At 37.7% G+C, this 20,161-nt stretch overlaps 1 protein-coding gene across 1 annotated transcript; it reads right to left on the bottom strand.

Moving 5' to 3' along the window:
* Nucleotides 1–17,821: 17,821 nt before the first annotated feature.
* On the bottom strand, nucleotides 17,822–19,840 carry LOC139711244 (uncharacterized). The gene is made up of 2 exons (XM_071623159.1): nucleotides 19,514–19,840; nucleotides 17,822–18,604 (listed from the first exon to the last, which is right to left on the bottom strand). Exons 1-2 carry the CDS (start codon nucleotides 19,838–19,840, stop codon nucleotides 18,077–18,079), a joined length of 855 nt encoding a protein of 284 aa, XP_071479260.1. The 3' UTR covers nucleotides 17,822–18,076.
* Between the last annotated feature and the right edge of the window lie 321 nt (nucleotides 19,841–20,161).

Below are 20,161 nucleotides of genomic sequence, written 5' to 3'. Positions count from 1 at the left end.
CACCGAGGTTCATTCATGAGTCGAAATAGAAAGAGAAAGTAAAGAGAAGGTCGGATGGCCATGCTTTCAAAAGAGCAACTGAGCGTTAAACTCAGAACTGCTCATAGGGATTGACCGTTAAGAAAGAGTGGCTCAGCGGGCTATGCGAAGTATATACAATATCTGTCCTTTCCCCCATTGTCAGTGATTGTTACTGATTTATAATGCTATTGGTATGACCTGAAAACTGGTCTGACCCTATCACTGGATCAACTATTAGACACCCTCGATCCATTCACTTTGGAAAGATATTGATCCCTTTTGCTTTTGGGTATTATTTTCCCCTTTTCAGCAACCCCTTACTTCTTTTCTTGTTTTCTTTTTTCTCAAAACCCCCACGTTGTCACTCTCCCCTATATAACGGAATGGCTCTACTTGGGATCACGGTTTGCCACTATTAGGGAAACAAAATCGTATAAACAATCAAAACGGCTTCAATATCTCGCTCCAAACCGGATATATTTTGAAGAGATTTGCGTTTAGGCACACACGCGCTACACCTGGATTTTGCTAATGGATTGAACAAATCGTAGTTTGAGCTTTTTCAAAGAAAAAAAAATGTCGTGGGCTTGTCGCTTGAAATTGAGTATTGGTTATTTCTTTAAAGATCTTTAGAGGATTTCATTTAAATGAAAAGAAGGAAAAGAAGTGAGGCGCTGAAATAAGAACACCAACAGGAGTTAAGGAGGAAGGAACCAAGATGGAAGGTATTGAAAAAAGAAAAGTTCAGCTTTATCTCAAGAACAATAACGAAAATACGAGATGATTATGAAAAACCCCTCTCCTGCTGGAACAATCTAACTTGTCACATCATGTCAGAGTTTTATCATTTTTTTTTCTTATTTATGGAAGTGTAGAAAAGAGAGGAAAAAATCAAATGCTTTATACATGTGCATTTTATATTGAATGATCAGTGAATTTCGGAAAACATCCCGTAGATCAAACGGAACATCCAAGGGCAATTTTCATCATTGTCATATCAGAGAGAGCAAAACAATCGGCCAATCATTCGTGCCAAATCAAGTACAGCATATTGATATATCCCTATGAAAGGGGAAAAAAGGGTATAAATATGTTACTATTGTGGTTGATCAGGGTGAAGTCCTTTTCAAAATTCACCTTTACACATGGAGACGCAAAACACCCAAACAGAGTTGCTCTTTCAAAAATTATGAAAAAATCAAGATTGACTGGCTCGACAAGTTTCACCTATTTGGAGTCCTCAGCTCACGTGTGCGTGTAGGTGTGTATGTGTGTTTATGTTTGTAGGGGTGTGCCAACTTTTTTTTCTTTTTCGTTTCTTTCTTTCATTTATTCTTTGATTCTTAAACAAAATTATTTCGGTTTAGTCTCCCGCTTTTCTTTCCAACCATTACTTTCTCTCTCTTTTTCAGCCTCTCTTTTTCTCTTTTCTCTTTCTCCTTGACTGTTGTGTTCAAAAAACAAGATTAGATCGTTTAAGAAATTAAACAGGAATTCCAGTCCAGTTATAAGTTGGTCTGATAAGAAAGAGTAAAGTCCTACTTGTGCAACACTGTAAACTTGATATAATTCGGATAGAAATTAAGGAAGTTCTGAAGTTTCGCTAATTTCCGCTGAACAGTTCTCGTGCAGTTGGTATGAATATACAAATAAGTGAGTTGATGATGTCATCACCTCACAATCTTAAATTGATTTTGTACAAAATAGAAATGACGAAAATTCAATGTTTCTGTTTTTTAAGTGTAAAACATGATGTCATTCTTATAGTTGAATAACTGTACAATAATGATCAGTCAGATATAGGTCTTTCAAGATTGAGACTGGGGCGTAATTGCGTTTGAATGAAGAAATGGGAATTTAGAAAATGTACGTACAAACTATTTGGCAAGTTGTGTGGGGATCACGATGACATTATCACTTCATTATTAGCATATTCATATTGACTTTTTAAGAAGTATTTCCTGAAAAATTAGTGAAATTTCAAAATGTCATTTCTTCTTTAATATTTTCACCATATCTTGATCAAATGTTCATTATTTTGCCAAGAATATTTTACTGCTTCTTTTCAGATTTTTTTTAAACTGCACTAGAATTTCTACTTTGAAGTGAAGTCACGAAGAAAATGTCATCCTTTCCATCAAATTATTGTAGTATATACTCACAAACGATAACTTGCATGAATTATGAGGTTGCAATTTCTAAATTAGAAATTAATTTATATCAGTTTTTCGTGCAAGTGAATGGGAGCGCTTTGAGGTGTGGTAATGGCGTCAACATTATATAGATGATGACTGGCGGAGGAGGGAACATATATACCGAATGTTCCACCCGAAGGGTTTGAAATGCTATTGAGGGAGTTTCGTCTCGGGACTTATAGCCTCCCGAAATAGCATTTCCAACCCTGAGGATGGAACGTTTGGTACATGTTCCCGACAACAAAAGTCATCATCTGTTATATTATATGGGTTCATAGTCAAATCACACTGTGCGCGGGTCCTTCAAATCACACTTTCGTACGCATTACAATAATCGGTCATCTGCTTGAATTTCACATTGTATGGAATAGGCAAATTTATCTTATCGATTGCGTGAAAAATATGATCGTTCAATCGTTTGGTATCGTTTGTCATTTGTTACGTGAAAATGTTTTCCCATGGGAGAACATTACAAAAATGTTCTGCCCATGGGCGAACATAACCAATGTGCCTCGATCCATCACGTGACTGTGTTTAGCCAATCACTAACTAGTATTTGACTAACCCATTTGATATAGCATTCTACTTGCATCTGTGGCTATATTGTGATTTACGACCAAACAAATTTGAAACAAAAATGACACACACAACAATTTACTATTATTCCTACATATTTTTGCTTCTCGCATCATACCTTCGTGTGCTACATTAGTTGCTTTACTTGGAAAAACGCTAAAGAGTAATCCAAACTAGAACAAATATCAAAGTTCATTCTACACGAAACAGATTGAATTACTGTATATTCTAAGATTTGTATCTATATTTGTGTAACACACACATACTCACACATGTATGCACACGTGATGTATGTGTTTGTGCTTCTGTGTGTGTTTGTGTTTGTGTGCGTGTATGTGTGTGTGTGGGTGGGTAGGTGGGTGGATGGTTGGGTGGGCGTATTTTCCCCTTAGATATGACCAAAATGTGACGTGAATTTGTCTCACTGACAAGCATTAAGGAGTTACTAGATTTCTGCCAAAATGCCGTCATCACCTCGATCAAATTTCATCTTCAACAGAGGATTACAAATAAGTGCTTTGACCTGTAGGTAAATGGCCACCCCCACCCCCACCCCCGGCCCAACCTCCAGCCTTACCTTTAAAAAGAATAAATGGATCGTATAGTTTTGGTTGAGACCTAACTTAAGGTTTCTAACAGTTTTGGGTGAGATAATGAGAAACCTCCTATGAAATATGAAAGATCATGTAATTCCAAGAGGCATTAAACGTTTATTTGATAAAAATTGGTTTTGAAATGGCTGAGATACACAAAACAGAGTAATCCTAATAAAAGGTGGGACCCAGTTTTTATTACGATCGCTTTATTTTACTTTGCTTTTGGATGTCTCAGCCATTCCAAAATCGATTTTCGTCAAATAAACTCTGAACTTGTCTTAGAATGGTGTGCTCTGAACTATTTCATAAGTGGTTTCTTGGTATCTCGCAAAAACTTAAAAGCCCAATCCTCGCCTCCACCAACACTGTACCAGCCCTTTAGCATCATTGTCGACAGTAACACTACCTTGACCATATATCACGCTCGGTACCAATAGGTATTGACGCTACATTCACGTTGATAAAACAAAACAGCAAAACTGACCGAACAGACACCCCTTCGCGGGGGGTGGGGGGGGGGGGACCATGCACTCCAAAGAGATGCAGGGATATATTTTTTGTATGTTTTTTTTTTATTGTCTGTATGTATTTATTATATTCCAGCATTAATAATACAGCGTAAAATCGCATGTGCATGTATATATAATACATGCAATTCAATGCATCGATCTATTAAAATGGCATACGAATACACAACGGCAATGTGTCAATAAAGATTTCAGCAAATTTGCACTCACATTGAAAAAAAAAGCACGAAATGCATTCTCTTGAATTGATATTTACACATTGGATTGCGATGGTCCCTTCTTCGACACTCTGCTCGAGTTACGGCAGAGAAATGTGCTTATGCACGCTGGTGTACCATTGCTGCTAATTTTATTGCAAACCTCATCCAGTTTGTCTTGTCAGCATGGCTCCTCAAATGTGATCTTGAGAGTCAACAAAACGAGGGCCGACTACGAAATTATATTCTAGAAATGACGTCATAAAGAAACCTATAATTGAGTCAGGCCTCTATCAAGAGTTCAAAGAAAAAATAGAGACTATCGTTTCTTGGGAGAGACGTCGGCAGTATATTAAAAAGAAGAAAAAAACCGCCAAATGACATGGTGTCAAAATCTAGGACTTTCGCGAGTGTAAATGATACGGGTATATGTCTGTTGCCAAGGCAACGCATTGGTTAGGAAGAGGCGCATGAGCAACGTGGATTTATGGGTCTTTGTAAGCTTCAGACTGACATATCTGGTGATGAAATAAAAGTTAAATGAAGGTATCAATGTCATTACCTTTAACCTGTTCACGACCTACGCCTGTAACTGGGCCTTTTTTGTCGAATGATGGAGTGTTTTAACATCTTTAAGCTGCTCTGTGCATATCAACTGGAATGAAATTCCTTGTTAATATTTTTTTCGGCAACTTACCTGTTGAGATCTCGATGTTGTAGTTGCTGTCATTATCGTTATTTTTTGTCGTTGCTCATTCTAATAGTTCCATCTCATTAATGTCTACAGAAGGCATACATTTTATTCTAAATGCATAGTTCGAGTTGCTAACGGTTTGAAATTTTGTCGGACAATATCGGAGGTACTTATTATGTTCACCAAGAGGTATTCGTGATAAAGTGCTTTGCTACAATACATCAGCAAGTCGGGCTCATCAATTTCATTAATATATTCCATGTACTAATTGTTTTACTTTTATCAAAAACCAAATATCCAATCATCCAGTTAGCAGCTGTATCAGTATTAACATGAAGACACGAATTCCATTCTCTCAAGTCTCGTTTTCCACACTTGCTTGATTCTCTCTGGAAAAAAACAACAACAAACAAACAAACAAACAAAATAAAACCAAACCAAACAAATACATGAATAAACAAACAAAAACAACAACAATTACAGCAACAACCTTAAAATCTCCAGTCAAGATTATATATTTTCTGGATTGTCAGAACAAAGCCCAGATCACAGACGTACATGATTAACGTAAAGATACTTGTGACCGAAATTCTAATACACGCACTCGAGCAGCCGCGCAGAGCATTGTAAACGAATACATCACAGTACCTTTAATCCTGACACGTGCGACTGCCGCTGGTTGCTGGTGACACATTACATAACAACACGTTCAATAGTCTGTCCGCGGGGAAATCCCTGTTCGCTTTTTTGGACATGGCCCATGTTTAGGAACAACAAGGGAATAAAAGAGTCAGTTCTAATAAAAGTATCTGTCAGGATATTCGTCAGCCTAGATCGAGACGGATCAAATTTGTCATGATTTTTTTTTTCCTCTGGAAAGGACCCCCTCTTGCATTAGTGACATTATCTTTAAGTCCACGATCGGCTGTAACTGCACAAAAGTTGCCTTCAACTTGCAAAAGCCACATGATATCTTATTTTATTTATTATCTAACTTTCTATTTCTTTCAAGATGAAAACCTGGAGAGCTACTGTGATCTACATATTGTCTGAATGTATTCCATGGTGTTTATGACGCATTGCAGATTGTGCTGTTGGCTTCGATTGTGACAATGACTTGCCCCCCCCCAAAAAAAAAAAATAATTATGATAATAAATAAATAAATAAATAAAATAAAATAAAAATAAGTCTATATATCTTTAGAAGTGGATTTGTGATCTCTCTTTGCACTATTTTTTCTCTTTCTTTTGTTTGTTTTTTCTTTGTGTTTTGTCGTTTTGAAGAGATGTGTGCTGAATGTCGTTTCCCTATTAATCCACTGAGTGGTGTCTACTACAAAACATTTCAATCCGTTGTTTTAATCTTAATTTTAAAGAGAATGGCGTACACTGAAAAGTCTCGCCGAAAAATGAGAAGAAACGATATTATTCCCGTAAGAACACACAAGGTGAAGACTATAATTATGACACGCAAGAATGACACTTGGGAATACAGTTCCTTGAAAGCACACACAAGAACCCGGATATTAATACTTGTTGGCTTAACTATCTCCTACATTTCATGTTATACAATATTTCGTTCCCTTTACAGCAGCGAACGTTTAACAACTAAGCGAGTTGAGATAAAACTTCTTTTTGATAATTGATGCGCCTTTTGAACATAATCCTGCTGGGAATTTCACCCTCTGTAACTTAATTGCGTGTGTTGCATTTGGGGTATTTGTTTCTGGCTCCGTAGAGTGACGTCAAAATGAATATTGGACTTTTTCCAACATTTTTGAGACGAATTTGATCAACAATGGTGCCAAATGAAACCGACACTTAGCCACGCCACATGATCCTTCACATCTGAGAGCCCTTTTTTGTCAGGAAACTCGTTTTATTATAATGCCTTCTCTTTTATGAAGAATTTCTTTGGATTCTACTTGATTACTTAGAAAAGAAAATCATTTCAATCAGTTATTGTATATTTATGTAAACAATGTGCATCAGAAGTGCGCACGCAATATCGGCGACATTATTATTTTCATTACTATGTATGTTTTAAACAATAACTGCAATGTATTGTAAACTTATCGGCAATGAATAGTGATTACCTCATCACACAAAATCCCTAATATGTCACCATGAGCGTTATTCTTGTTGGTCTGAAGCATAATGCTACACCTGAGTGAGCTAACCCAGAGCAACTAATACAAGGTCAAGTCTGGAGGACTTATCTGACAGCTGATCTAATAAATTGCTTGGCAAGTACAATTCAAAGTGCGTGGGGACATGAAGGGTTAATAAGGGAATATCACTTGATAAACACATAAACTCACATGAAAGAAAGGACATGAATAATACGGACTAAGAAAATAATCAGTATTTTCATTTTCAACTGAGGTATATGTACTTTCGTTGAAAGCCTATAGCTCTAGTGTGTCGTTATCATGAATTCTTAGTTGTTGTTTTTTTTTCCTTATTCTTTTTCTCCTTTTTCTGCCTCTCATTGTCATTATTTCATTACCATCATCATGTTCATCAGAATTTTCTTTAAAATGTTCCTACTGTGGGTGTGTTAAAGTTCCGTAAATCATGTAAGAGTTAGACGAACGAATCAGTTAAAAATAACTTGTGTGAATGATAAAGCGCTTAATTATCAGCCATGTCCAACCTGTCTTCAGCCAACACTTTGGAACCATTCTCACGCAATGTATAAGCATTTTGAAATGATTGCGCTTTTCAAAAAGGGGAGTGGTGCCTATCGTGAGAGACAACAGATGTTGAGAAAAGGACACGCGTGATATCACAGACAAAAACAACAACGACAAGAAAACACTCGATCCAAATATCTCGAGACAAGAAACTCTCTCCCTCCTTCTCTCCCTTCCTTAATTCTATGCGTCGCAGCGATATTGGTTTGGCACGCGAGCGTTCCCCGTCTAAACTAGTCTTTGTTCAAGGTGGTGGCAGGATACTCTTCTCTTGCACACATCTCGGCGTCTCCCTCTTCTGGTATTTTGGAGACCGATTTTATTCCCGCAACATAGTGGCATATTCTGTAGTAACACATTCTGATTTATTTCTTCTTGGCTCATACTCCATAGGGTACCCTATGTCCAGAAATTTTGGAAACGATCCAGTTTCACACACAACACATACACAGTCAGCTAACGTCGTGTTTCGAATACTTAGTAGATGAAAGTAAGAGTTGACATAATGAAAATTTTGCAGTAGCCTGTAACATGATCTAACACGAAATCAAGTGTTTCCATGTGTGAAGCAATAGTTGATTTTTTCCTGTTCTTGTCATTGTTTAATCGTTACCCAAAAAAAAAAATGGTCTTCTTGGTCACTCGGTCGTCATGTGTTGTAGATTGTAGCGACGCAGTTAACCCTGTCATTGCCATCGAGGAGTACGCTGAGAGAGTATGTGAATTGGTATTGGGGAGAAGTGGTGCCACACGGGTTAAGGGGCATTGGTCAACGGTTTCCTGCTTCTTGGACGCGGCATAGGAAGTTGCTTCCACCGTGATGCCGTTGTCCCCCGATGCGTGTCGATGATGCACGCTGGTGGTAGCGGAGGGGAAGACATCTGCGGCAGGCAGGCAGGCAAGCAGGCAGGCAGGAGTCAGACAACTTCCGCCACAAGCCTCTGGCGACGGGGAACCAGGCTCGCCCGGCAAGGTGAAACGCGGCTCCCAAGACTTCCGAGTCATGTATCCAGACAAAGGAGGAATCATCCTGACACTATCACGAATCTCCGTGGCTGGAAATCGGTTTATGACAGACGTATTGATTGTACCCACATGTTGCATATCACGTGGAAGTGCAAGCGTAGAAAAAAGAAAGCGGAATTCAGCGAGGTCAGCTAGGTGTCTTAGTGGCCGATGGCAATGAGCATCACGGGAAAAGAAGACGATAATAAGGGAATAACGAATGAGAGAATTTAATATCTGAGCTCAGAGTGCCGCAACATGAACTGAATTCCCCACACATTCCGTTCTCGATCTCTCAAAGTCATGCATAAGTTAAAGCGCTGTTAATTGACATTAGCGTTGCATTTTGTATTTGCCTTCAGTAATAGCTTGGTTTGTTTGGATTTTTTAAAATAATTTTCTGTCATTTCTTTTCCCCCTCCAGCTAATTAATCTCCTTCTTCTCGAGTCGCTACACTCCGCAAATCCACTTCAACAAGCAAGTTCTGGCCTGGATAATGGTTGTGGAGAGTATCTAGGTCTAATACGGACTTATGGTTGCTCTACTCAGTCACTAACACCAATAATTAAACACTCAGAATTCAAGGAAAAAGTAAAGAAGATACAAATCAAACCAATCCTCATCTCTGTAACATGAGTATCCTCGGTCATCGCTGTTCCATATGACATAACAGCATTTCATACGAACGTACAGCCTGTTTTACTTGGTTCATGAAAGAGGGGCAGTGTTGCTTGTGTTGTTGTTATGTTTAAAGGTGATGGCTAGTAACTGATGTGTGGGAATCAGTGGGAATGCTGGGGGATGATTGTTCTAATTCTTGTGGGATTCATTTAAGAGTACATTATAATAATATATTGTTGTGTGAACATGATTTGCTTCAGAACGGTCTCATATTCAAGTAATGAGCAGTTTAATGTCCCGTCACTGTACAGGCATGCTAACCTGGAAACATTAAACTGCACATTACTTGAATATGATATCATAATTATGAATGATTCTTATGTTTATCTATCAATACACCTAATCTAATAATTATTGAACAAAACGACGTCCAAGCCATAATGAAAAACTGAAAGAAAGAGCCAACCCACAATATATAATAACAACATCATTTTATTTATTTTTCTTGTTTTTGTTCTTCTTTTCTTTTGTGTGTGTGTGTGTGTGTGTGTTTGTGTGTCTAATTCTTTCATCACTTCTATTCACACGGTCATGTTATATCAGGGCATCCTAACACAAGTTACATATTCTTGGGACAAGCACTCCTTATAAGATAGCATGTAAATATACCCCTTTATTTTTTTATTGATCTGATTGGAATAATAATTGTATCTTGAATTGACTTGATTAAGATACCTTTTTAACTCTTGATTAGTATAAAAGTTCCTTTATACCATGATAAAGAGAGAATCGATATTGAAACCTTTCGCTATGTATCCACAAGAATTAAAGGTAGAATTAAAGTGAGAAAGCCTTCTTAAAGGATACCCATTTTTCATGAAAATTACACATTTCATCAATCATTCCCCCTGCTTTCTGAAAGCGGTTAGTCAAGTGCCCTTTCATTATGCTAGAAAAGTGAATTTTCGTGGAATTCTCTTTATATTTTCCTTATATTGTTGTCCACACATACGTCATAACCTCTAGTAGTCTCCTCATCCACTGGTTCCAACACAAAAACTTTAAAAATTCATAACTTTTGCATCGATCGTTCGATTTTCCTGGAACTTTCACTGATGTGTTCTACTAATGTTGCTGCTTTCATTCAATCCACATTTCTCTTTAGGTTTGAGTTCCCTTTAAGTGTATTAATATCATTCAATTTGACTTCTTCTTGACCCTCAAACATATCTGGAAGTCACTAGCAGGCAAAAGCAACAGCATGTCGCCTGACCAGAGACTAGATAAAACAACATTAGATTAGGTTACATTCGAGCATGAAATAGCTTCCGGCTTTATACTTCCGGTGGGACTCTACACTAGTATCTTTTCCCGTTGTTGTTGTTTTTTCACCCTTTCAAAACGAATTTCTAATTCAAGATTTATTTATTTTTTTTGTAGTTGAGATTCGTGTGACATTTTTATCAAAGAGATAAGAGCCATATAATACTCGTAGTTCAATTAAAAGCTTCTCGAATTTCAAATACCGGCGGGATCCGTTCATGTTATCAGGTTACATGAGGGAAATTAAACACCACCTGTATAAGCAAGCTTTGAAGCAAATGTCTCGAGGAATATGAAACAAACCACTGGTAATGGTCTTTGTTTAATATTATTTTTAATACCTTAATTTGCAGACTAGGAGCCAGTGAGCTTCTAAAAAAAAAAAATTCTAACGCGTTTGAGACATTTTCTTTTAATGTAGAGTACCGGTGTGCCAAGTCTACGAGAGAATTATTAAGATTAGAAGAGATGGGTTAAGATGGGAGTCTATACCTCAAATATCTACTGCAGCAGTAAAACGTATTGGAAGGAGCTATGAACTGCATGTCTATTAAAGCAGCGATTACGTGTAGAGTTCTTTTAATGAAGACATTTTCCATTGGCTCTCTTATTCTATTTTCTCCTATTCAGTTCCTACTTCGCCCTCAGTTTTTCTTTTAAAATAATGTTTTTTTAATATTTTTTATGTTATTCTTTATCAAACATTGCTTTTGCTGTTCCCCTCTGTCCTCTCGCCTGTTGTCCCTTTATTTGGAATCAGAAAGATAGCTGCACTTTTGTTGTTGTTGAGACTACGTTTTAAATTATTTTTTGATCTTGTGTGAAACTGTGTAATTCCAAAATCTTTGGCCTGTGTCTTTCATTTTGTCCATGTTTAAAATATACGGGTGAAGGCCACCAAAAACTTAATACTTTAAGCAGTCTTTCTTACTACTTACTTGTGGAAACAATGAATTGAATCAAAATTGATATCGGTATGAATATAGCAAGATAGTGTCTGTGTCTGAGTGTAGGTCGTTGCTGTCTGTAAATTATCACTAGATGGCGCTGTTATCCTTACCTGACTCCCGTAAAATTATTGTTTTACAGTATTACTATTTAGTATCCAACAAAATATCGTATCATACTGGCTTTCACTAGTCTTGATCCATGCATAATATGTGACTGCTTAATTAGCTCACGCTCCGTATCATCATTGTCAAGAATTCGAAAGTTTTGTAGATGTTATGCAATCATTGAGAAGATATCTATCTAGCACCTCATCTAATTTCTTCTTACACACGACCACACGAATAATGGTTGTTCTCTCCGTTATCGAATTTCCGGTGTCTTACTTTCGAACTATTACGTCATGAAGGACTACAGTTATTCAATAATTTTCTAACTCTAGCAGCAACTGCTAGTCCGCAAAGATAATACTGTACTCATTCCGACTTTCACTTTCCTTTGAAAACTCGCCTCACAATATTGCAAAATAAAAGCGCACTGAAGTATAACCACAACGGGTGAAGCGATACAGGCAAAAATTAATGGCCCATTTATAATTTGGTTGTATCAAAGCAGGGATGCAGATAGGAATTAATAAATGCTCCATATGTATCATAACACTCCATGAAAAAAGAGATAACTTCCTTAGAGACATTTCCCCCTCCCCCTAAAAAAGAAGTAAAAATGAGAATAAAAATCATCTGATAGCCTTACATAAATTTGTTAATAAGGGAGACGGTTGTCACCTGTTAGACTTAAAGTACTGTATGAAGGGTCACTGTTGAAACTAACAAGGACTGCATTATTGAATAACTACAGGATTCACACTATGGAATGAACTACATTATACTGTGCAATTACAGACGTCGATTACGTTCAACGCTCATCACAGGTATAATGTGTTATTTTGAAGGACTCCTTTCGACTCGTTGATTTGGGTGCGCGTCATGAGTTCGCTACCTTCGCGTCAAACAGCCCAAAATTCATACAACCCTTGAGCTCAACTCTGGACAAACAAGGAATCCGACATTAAGCAAGGAAAAAAAAATAAATGAATAACAATAATAATAATAATAATAATAATAATAATAATAATAATGATAATAATAATAATGATAATAATAGTAATAATAATTATTATCATAATGATAAATGAATAATTAAACAAATATATAAATTAATCAATCGATTAGTATATTATAGATTAACTAATTGATTAATCAATTGATTAATGAAAGTCCAAGAGACCGACAGATGACCTCGCGATGTCATGTCGGTCTTGTAGGCCTTTGTTGCCTGATGTAAAACTCCAAGACTTTTATCTATTTTACTATCTATTTATTTATTTATTTATTTATTTATTTATTTATTTATTTATTTATTTATTTATTTATTTATTTATCTATCTATTTATTCATTCATTTATTTATTTATTCATTTATTTATTTGCCTAGTGTCTCATGGGTCTTGCTTGCCTGTTGTTGAACAAATGGGCCTTATTTGCCTAGCGTCGAGCTCGAGGGCTGTGCTATGACTTGTGTAGGCTGTATGACTCGTGGACCTTTTGTCAATGTCGAACTCATGGGCCCTACGATTCATGGGTGCGGGCAGTCTCGTTGGGATGACCCCATTGATTCCCGACGACATGAGATTTCGTTTCAGGATGTCACGGAATCCCCTTCAGATCAAATTAGATAGAATTAATTTTTAATTTCGATTTCGATTTCAATTTCAAATGAGATTTTATTTCCAATACTATATTTTGTTGATACAAGTGCAAGGAAAAAATACAATGTATACAACAATACTAGATATATACATATAATACATGTGAAACTAATGTTCAAAATATTTGCGTTATTGGAAAAGAGAGGCCCAAGTAAAAGACAAGCTTGTAGAAGTGTGGGCCACTCAGAAAATTATTGAGTTGCCTATTCACCGCCTCCCCCACCCTTGTTGATTGCTCCCCTAGATGTCCAGCTGTAACCTTCCACTAAATACATGGTATAGAAATTGTATTCCGTTGTCTCCTTGGAGATGTTATTCATGTGTGATGGTTTCTTCTGGTATAGATCTCTGCAAATCGCCGTGTGCTTATAGGTGTTTCTATGTAGGGCCTACAGAGGAATAAGCATCATACCAAAGAGCCTTGTGGTAAATTGTATTTATTTGTAAAATGTAAGTAGCTTTATCAAAACTTGAATGTGTTAATTTTGAGTCATGTTTAATGGGGAAACTGAAAATAGTTGTGCTAGGGTCAATGTCAGTGTCTTGCCTTTTGTTGCCATCACTCGGTTGGTTTTTACCATGCACTTACAATATACAGGAATCACTGTATATTTTGTTTACGATTGTAATACGTGCAGATCGTTTAGTTACATGTTCTTATCTTCAATGTGTTCATTTTGTGTCATTCATAGGCGAAAGTGAAAATAAGTTAATGTCAATGTCAAAGTCTCCCTCAACTTGTATGCTGCCACCACTCGGTTGGCCATTGCCAGCAGCACGTAGACACACAACAATCTATACGTATGCAGTGTGCAGCAAGAATGCAACCGAGATTCCAAATGTCCATTATAGCCCCCCGCCCTCCCCCCCCCAAAAAAAAAAACAACGCAACAACAACAACAACAACAACAAAACAAAAAAACAAAACAAAAAACAAAACAAAACAAAACAAAACACAAAACACACACAAAAAACAAACAAAACAAAACAAACAAACAAACACACAAGACAAGGCAAGACTAAGAATCAGATATAATGTACAGAATTAAAGAATGGAACAGTTTCAGCGGAGCGGCTTATCTTGTTTTACTCTACCTTCCTCATAAATCATACAGCGAGGCCTCTAGATCTTGTTATAAGAGTTGCAGCATTATTGCCCATATTCTTTGAGCGTACATACGGGAGAAAAAAAAACACGATGCATTATAGCTTTGTGCACAGGGACCTATTAGTTCATGAATTTCTGGATTTGTACCCGTTGTCTTCTGTAAGGACATTCAGTTGTACCATAATAATGCGAGATCTTTTAAATCTTTCATTTTGCCAGTGCTAATGTACCTACATGTATAGGGGTTATAAGACAAGGAGAGATGATTGGTGATTTTCAGTTTTCCGTGAAGGTATCAAAATGCGTCGGGAAGATTGTTGGCGGAGTATACTAACATGCACACGCAAAGTCAGTACAGTACTTGTACAAGTATAATGAATGGATGCAGTGAATATTGGATGGCATATTGATACAATAAACGATAAATTATATGATATATGGTACTATACATGTATTTATAAATCGGGGGGGGGGGGCATTCCATGAAGCATTTTGTCCGACAAAGTTGTCGGACAAATTTGCTCTCAGCCAATCAGATGCAAGGATTTCAGTAGCTTGTAACAGCTTGTCAGAAAAATATCCGACCAAACTGCTTCATAATGCCTCCCCCCCCCCCCCCCGATCAAAGCCCGTCACGCCTTTGATCTCACCAAGAGGTCATCAGGGCCCTTCGTCATAAAAGATGTTAGGGATAACAACTCTTGCTGGAATGGCAACCTCCAATAGCAACAGCCAATCAGGTAGCTGGATTCATGCCGTTACCATGACAATTGCCATTCCAGCAAGAGTTGTCATTGTATCAACTTTTCATGAAATGTGGCCCTGAAGTTCTTGTATCTCTCAACCGAGCATGCATGGAACGAAACTGAACATGCACGCGTATACACATCATCACACATACACATGGAAACAGCGGCTTAAGTGACAAGATGATTTGCTCATTTTACAGCTTTGTGGAATCGAATACAATTTGCATCTATGCATGGCCTAGGTTCAGGTGGGAGTTGCTCTCTTGAGACATTGCTTAATAGGATTACATTTGATTTTGTCCAGAAACATCAAAAAAATATAAAATTTCATCCTTCATAAACACACACACTCACACACACACACACACACACACACACACACACACACACACACACACACGCGTACACACACGCACACACCAACATAAGAAGACATCCACGCAAAACACACACACATAGATATAGGCCTACACACAAACACAACACACACAAAACACACATACATCCCACCACATCCTCTCGGCCACGTTCTTTGACTTCGCTCTTTCTCAGTGAGGACCTTTTAACAAACCTGCAATACTACGCCACTTTGCTCCACTTTGTTTCTCCTTTTAAATAACTATCAAGAGCATACACTTGGCAAAAAAGAAAAGAAGAACGAAAGTTGTAGGTTTAAACACATGTAATTCCAACACGACAGCACACTGAAAGACAAAGGGTCGCAAGTGATTATGGGAAGCACAAAAAAAAAATAGACAAGAGACATAATTGCACATGTAGATTGTCATTCTATATAGCTTTCTGTGGAAATTACGCCATTTGGACCCTTTCAATCTCACTATGGGTCTATGGCCTTTAACATTTCAAAATGTCCTGCTTTGCACTTATTTGTTTCATACATTGCATAATATTATTAACATTCCTCTTTTCTCAATAAACTTCTTTTTTTCATACAAGACACTAAATGTTTTAATCAGATTACATTCAGTGCCTATCGTGTTAGAAAAAAAAAAATCACCCCCAGTAGAAGACTAAGTCAGTCATTGAAAAAAAAAATACAATGATAATAGCAATAAGGAACTTCATATTGATTAGTACTCTTTGTTGTAAAAGAGAGTAGAATGAAGGGAAAACAAAAGAAATAAAACAGATGATACATTCTGATGGCCTGAGCAGAGCAGGCATAAGTAACAACTGGCTAGATGTTGTCCTTGCCAATAGCCAACCTGACACTGACATGGTCACATCTTTGATTACTGCATTTCACTAGTAGTTCCTCCTGAGTGCAATATCTAAAATGCCTTTTGTATTTATCTTTGCAATGTGTTTGTAACGGCTTATATAAAAATATAACTCCCTCTGAAAACTGTTTGCCTTCTAAAAAGCACTTCAAACACACAGCGACAAGTAGCTGGTGAAAAACAATGAATGCATTGTATGGCTAAGCATAATTAAAAAGAAAAAACAAATCTGATAATTGTTCTAGCTGCTTCTCACATAATAAAGCTGCCAAATATTCAGTTTCAAAATAATGTTTTGTTCAAGAATACAATATGAAACAGAAATGGTCCAATGCAGAGGTAGTTGCACGTATCTACATTTCATGAACATATTATACACATACAAATAATTATCACACATTTTCCTGCATAGAATACATTGCACAAAACACAAATACTGTTACTACATTCTACAAAGACTAATGAAATTCTAAATACAACATTTATCACATACACGTGCACGAAACAACAATCCCTTTTATAATTATGTTAGCGGGAATAAGCATTCATGAGTGCATATTGCTAACTGTTTAAGGCAGGGAGAAAGATATTTCAGCCAAGGTGGTGCAAGTAGAACACGGTTAGTACAAAATAGATGTCAGTGAGAGGTTACACTTCTCCTAAAGATGCATAATGTAGTCCTTTTTTTCTCTCTCACTGATAACTGTTGGATTATCAACCTGCCCATTCTCTGGTCGACCTGCAAAACGAATCTCATTTGGGGGCATTGAAGGTGCTCGGAGAATTGCAGGAGAAATGGGTTAAGCATGTGCTATACAGAGACAGCTGATTACAAATACTGTACTAAGCTTCTCTGCTAATGTTACTTCTCATGTAATATCAAGTACCACTACTACTAGTATGATGACTACAAAACTGCTAGAACTATTACAGTTATGTACTATGTACAGCTAGTATTAAAAGAAATAATATTTTTCCCTGATTTGTCATCACAAGAACCTGATACAGCTGCTGATTATCTAACTCTGGAATGTTCATATACTTGGAACCATTACTTTTTTAATGGTACAGTTGTATATCAATTTTCCCACTTTCCCTTCTAGAAACCTACATATGTACCTAACAGATAGTGTAATTTAACATTTTGAATTCAAACTCACAGGCATAGGCTGACATATTGACGGATGAAACATACATGCACATTGACATTTGCTCAGACTGCGACGATTGCCCCTATGAAATATTTGCACGCTATACCAACCATAAATTCCACCCACAAACATAATGCTAACCCTAATCCTAAACCTCACATTAAAACACTGAACTCTACTATAGAAGGGACACTGCACAGAGTACACGCAGATAGGCTATTGAGGTCAGCACATAAGTGTTGAAGTCACCGATGGCCATTTTGAGACTCCAATTCCCACCAGCGGGATTTGCAAACTTGTTTCTTGGTATGGGAGTCTCAAAATGGGGAACTCCAGCTTCAATGCGCTGCATGTTATATCTGTTCCACAGTGCATTAAACTAAAGCTATTCTTATACCCATTTAAATACTGTAAAACGAGAAATGTTCGCGTGCATTTTAATTTCGCGAATTTCGCGAGCGCCAAGATTCGCGAAATTAAAATGCACACGAAATTTCTTATCTACATTATATGCATTGAACGCAAGAGGCAATTCGCGAAAATTTCTTGCCGTGAAAAAGGCCGTCGGTTCCAATTCGCGAAAATTTCGTGCCGCGAATATATCATGTTTTACAGTAATGAACATATTGATTGTATGCACCTTTAGCTTACACTGTTGAATTAATCATACTTTTCTCGTATATCTGGAGGAACGACTACTTTCAGGGGAAGGATGATGTAATTTTCTTTCCCAAGGTCTGATTCAAACGAGTAGTTTGGTGACATGAACTCCTTTTCGCCCCTGACACCAGCCTCACTCCACGTGTGACCATCCCCAGAGAAGAGCTCTAAGATTCTCAGCTCGCAGTAGAGGAATAGCCTTGTCTCCCAGTCTTTTTGTGGTTTTGGCAGGGACAGGAACTTGCTGTACGTCATGAAGTCAGGTCCCGTCGGGTCGGATAGTGCCTGGATAAACTTGACGGGGGATTTCTCCTCAAAGTACTCGACGGGCTTAGAGGTAATGAGGGACCAGTGAGCTCTTACCGCCAGAAGGGCATCGGGGTAGCACTTGCCCAGGAATGTCAACAGACCCTCCCATGTAGCTGGCACAGGTTTAACGAAGGGACTGGACGGATGGGCGTCAGAAGAAGTTCCACTGGGGTCCGCAGATAAAAGCACGAGCCAGTAGCATGCCTTCTGCTTACATGCCTGTAGAAATGGAAAGAAAGATAAAACTGCATTTACATACATATAACATGTAGATATAAATACATTGTATGTCATTGTGAGCAATTGGGACATATCATAAAGGATTTCCCACATGTGCATCATCTACTTTTTTGTCCTCTTTTTCTACTAATTCTCAAGGAAATTGAGTGTTGAATTAATTTGTTAGACAAGACCACTACAGAAGCAAAGAACACTGGAGCACAAGCATCCATGACCATGGGACCAACAGCTTTCAAGAGATGGTATAGTTTTGGTTGATACAGAGATTTAGGTTTTAAGTCTTTGTGAGATTATTAGAAACCACTAAGATACAAAATATCAAAGAGCGTTAATTCTACAAGCAATTCAAAGTTTATCAAAAAACAAATTGATTTTATTCAAACAGACATGTAATTCCTCTTAGAATTGTATACTCTATAATATTTCATGTAGGTGGCTTCTAATTATCTCATAGAAAGTTAAACCTCAAGTCTAGACATCTAGATCTAGTAAAGTATCTGGATAACCCCATGGCGGAGCGCTGTGATACTCTACTATTGTACTAGTACTTGATGGGGTCGCTGTTGTGGTTAGTATCTGGGCTACATTTCCTTAGTTCATCATCAGAGTCAGACATTATTCATGCAGTCGACTGCAGTCTCACAGCATTTTCTTCATTTGTTCAACAAGCAAGATTTTGTTTCCATTGTCTAGATTAGCTATCCCACGTCAAAGCAAGAAGGTCAATAGTCATTGAGGCAGTGGTGATGAGTTCTTTTAGCATATGGACAACATACGTAGATTAATACGAGTGGGACTACAGTAGTCAATCCATTCCTTCAAGCAACTGTCTGGGCTCAATGTGGGAAATCTACTTAAATTGTCTCGTATTGTACAATATTACCCTACCTTCATGTGGATGTACTCTGGTAGGAAACCCAACTTCAAGAGCATCGCATACGGATCATGAATGTGTCGAATCAACGCCCCGAACACAGTATCAGGGCCGAAGAGAAACGCAGTCTTCCGACCGGGCACGTCGGACAGATTCACCGGAGGAGTTTCGGGGTTTTTGGTTGTGCATATCCGTCCGTAGATTTGCGTCTGGTACGACGGCGACTGCTCTTCCTTCTCCCTCACCGCGTCACTGATGTCATTTCCCTCATTCCTTTCTATGGACGTCTTCAGAAATATTTCGAGATCACTCAGTGACGTCTGCCGTTTGTAAAAATTCATGATGATAATGTTTCAAAGGTAATAAAGGGCTACTGATCGTCAAAACTGTCGAAAAGCACCTTCATTCGTACACTAGTTTACTAGAGCTAGTCCAAAGCGCTCATCCCAGTCAGACCTCAGGTACAGGTTGTTGTAACGCAACGGTTCACTACGTATGCACATGTAGGGGCCTATAACTACAAGGCTGTACTGTTGGTGTGCACTCCAGTCTGACTGTTACCGGGCGGAGGACGTGGCTTCCCCTGCTGTTTTTTTGAGTTGGCAGTTACATTCAATTCAATTCAATTCAATTCAATTCAATTCAATTCAATTTCAATCTAT

The sequence above is a fragment of the Diadema antillarum genome, unplaced genomic scaffold, assembly GCF_040938485.1.
Source record: "Diadema antillarum isolate AM-2024a unplaced genomic scaffold, OU_Dant_1.0 seq00001629_RagTag, whole genome shotgun sequence".
NCBI classification, from domain to species: domain Eukaryota; kingdom Metazoa; phylum Echinodermata; class Echinoidea; order Diadematoida; family Diadematidae; genus Diadema; species Diadema antillarum.
Note: the sequence above shows the minus strand (reverse complement) of the source record. Positions and strands in the feature narration are given on the sequence as shown.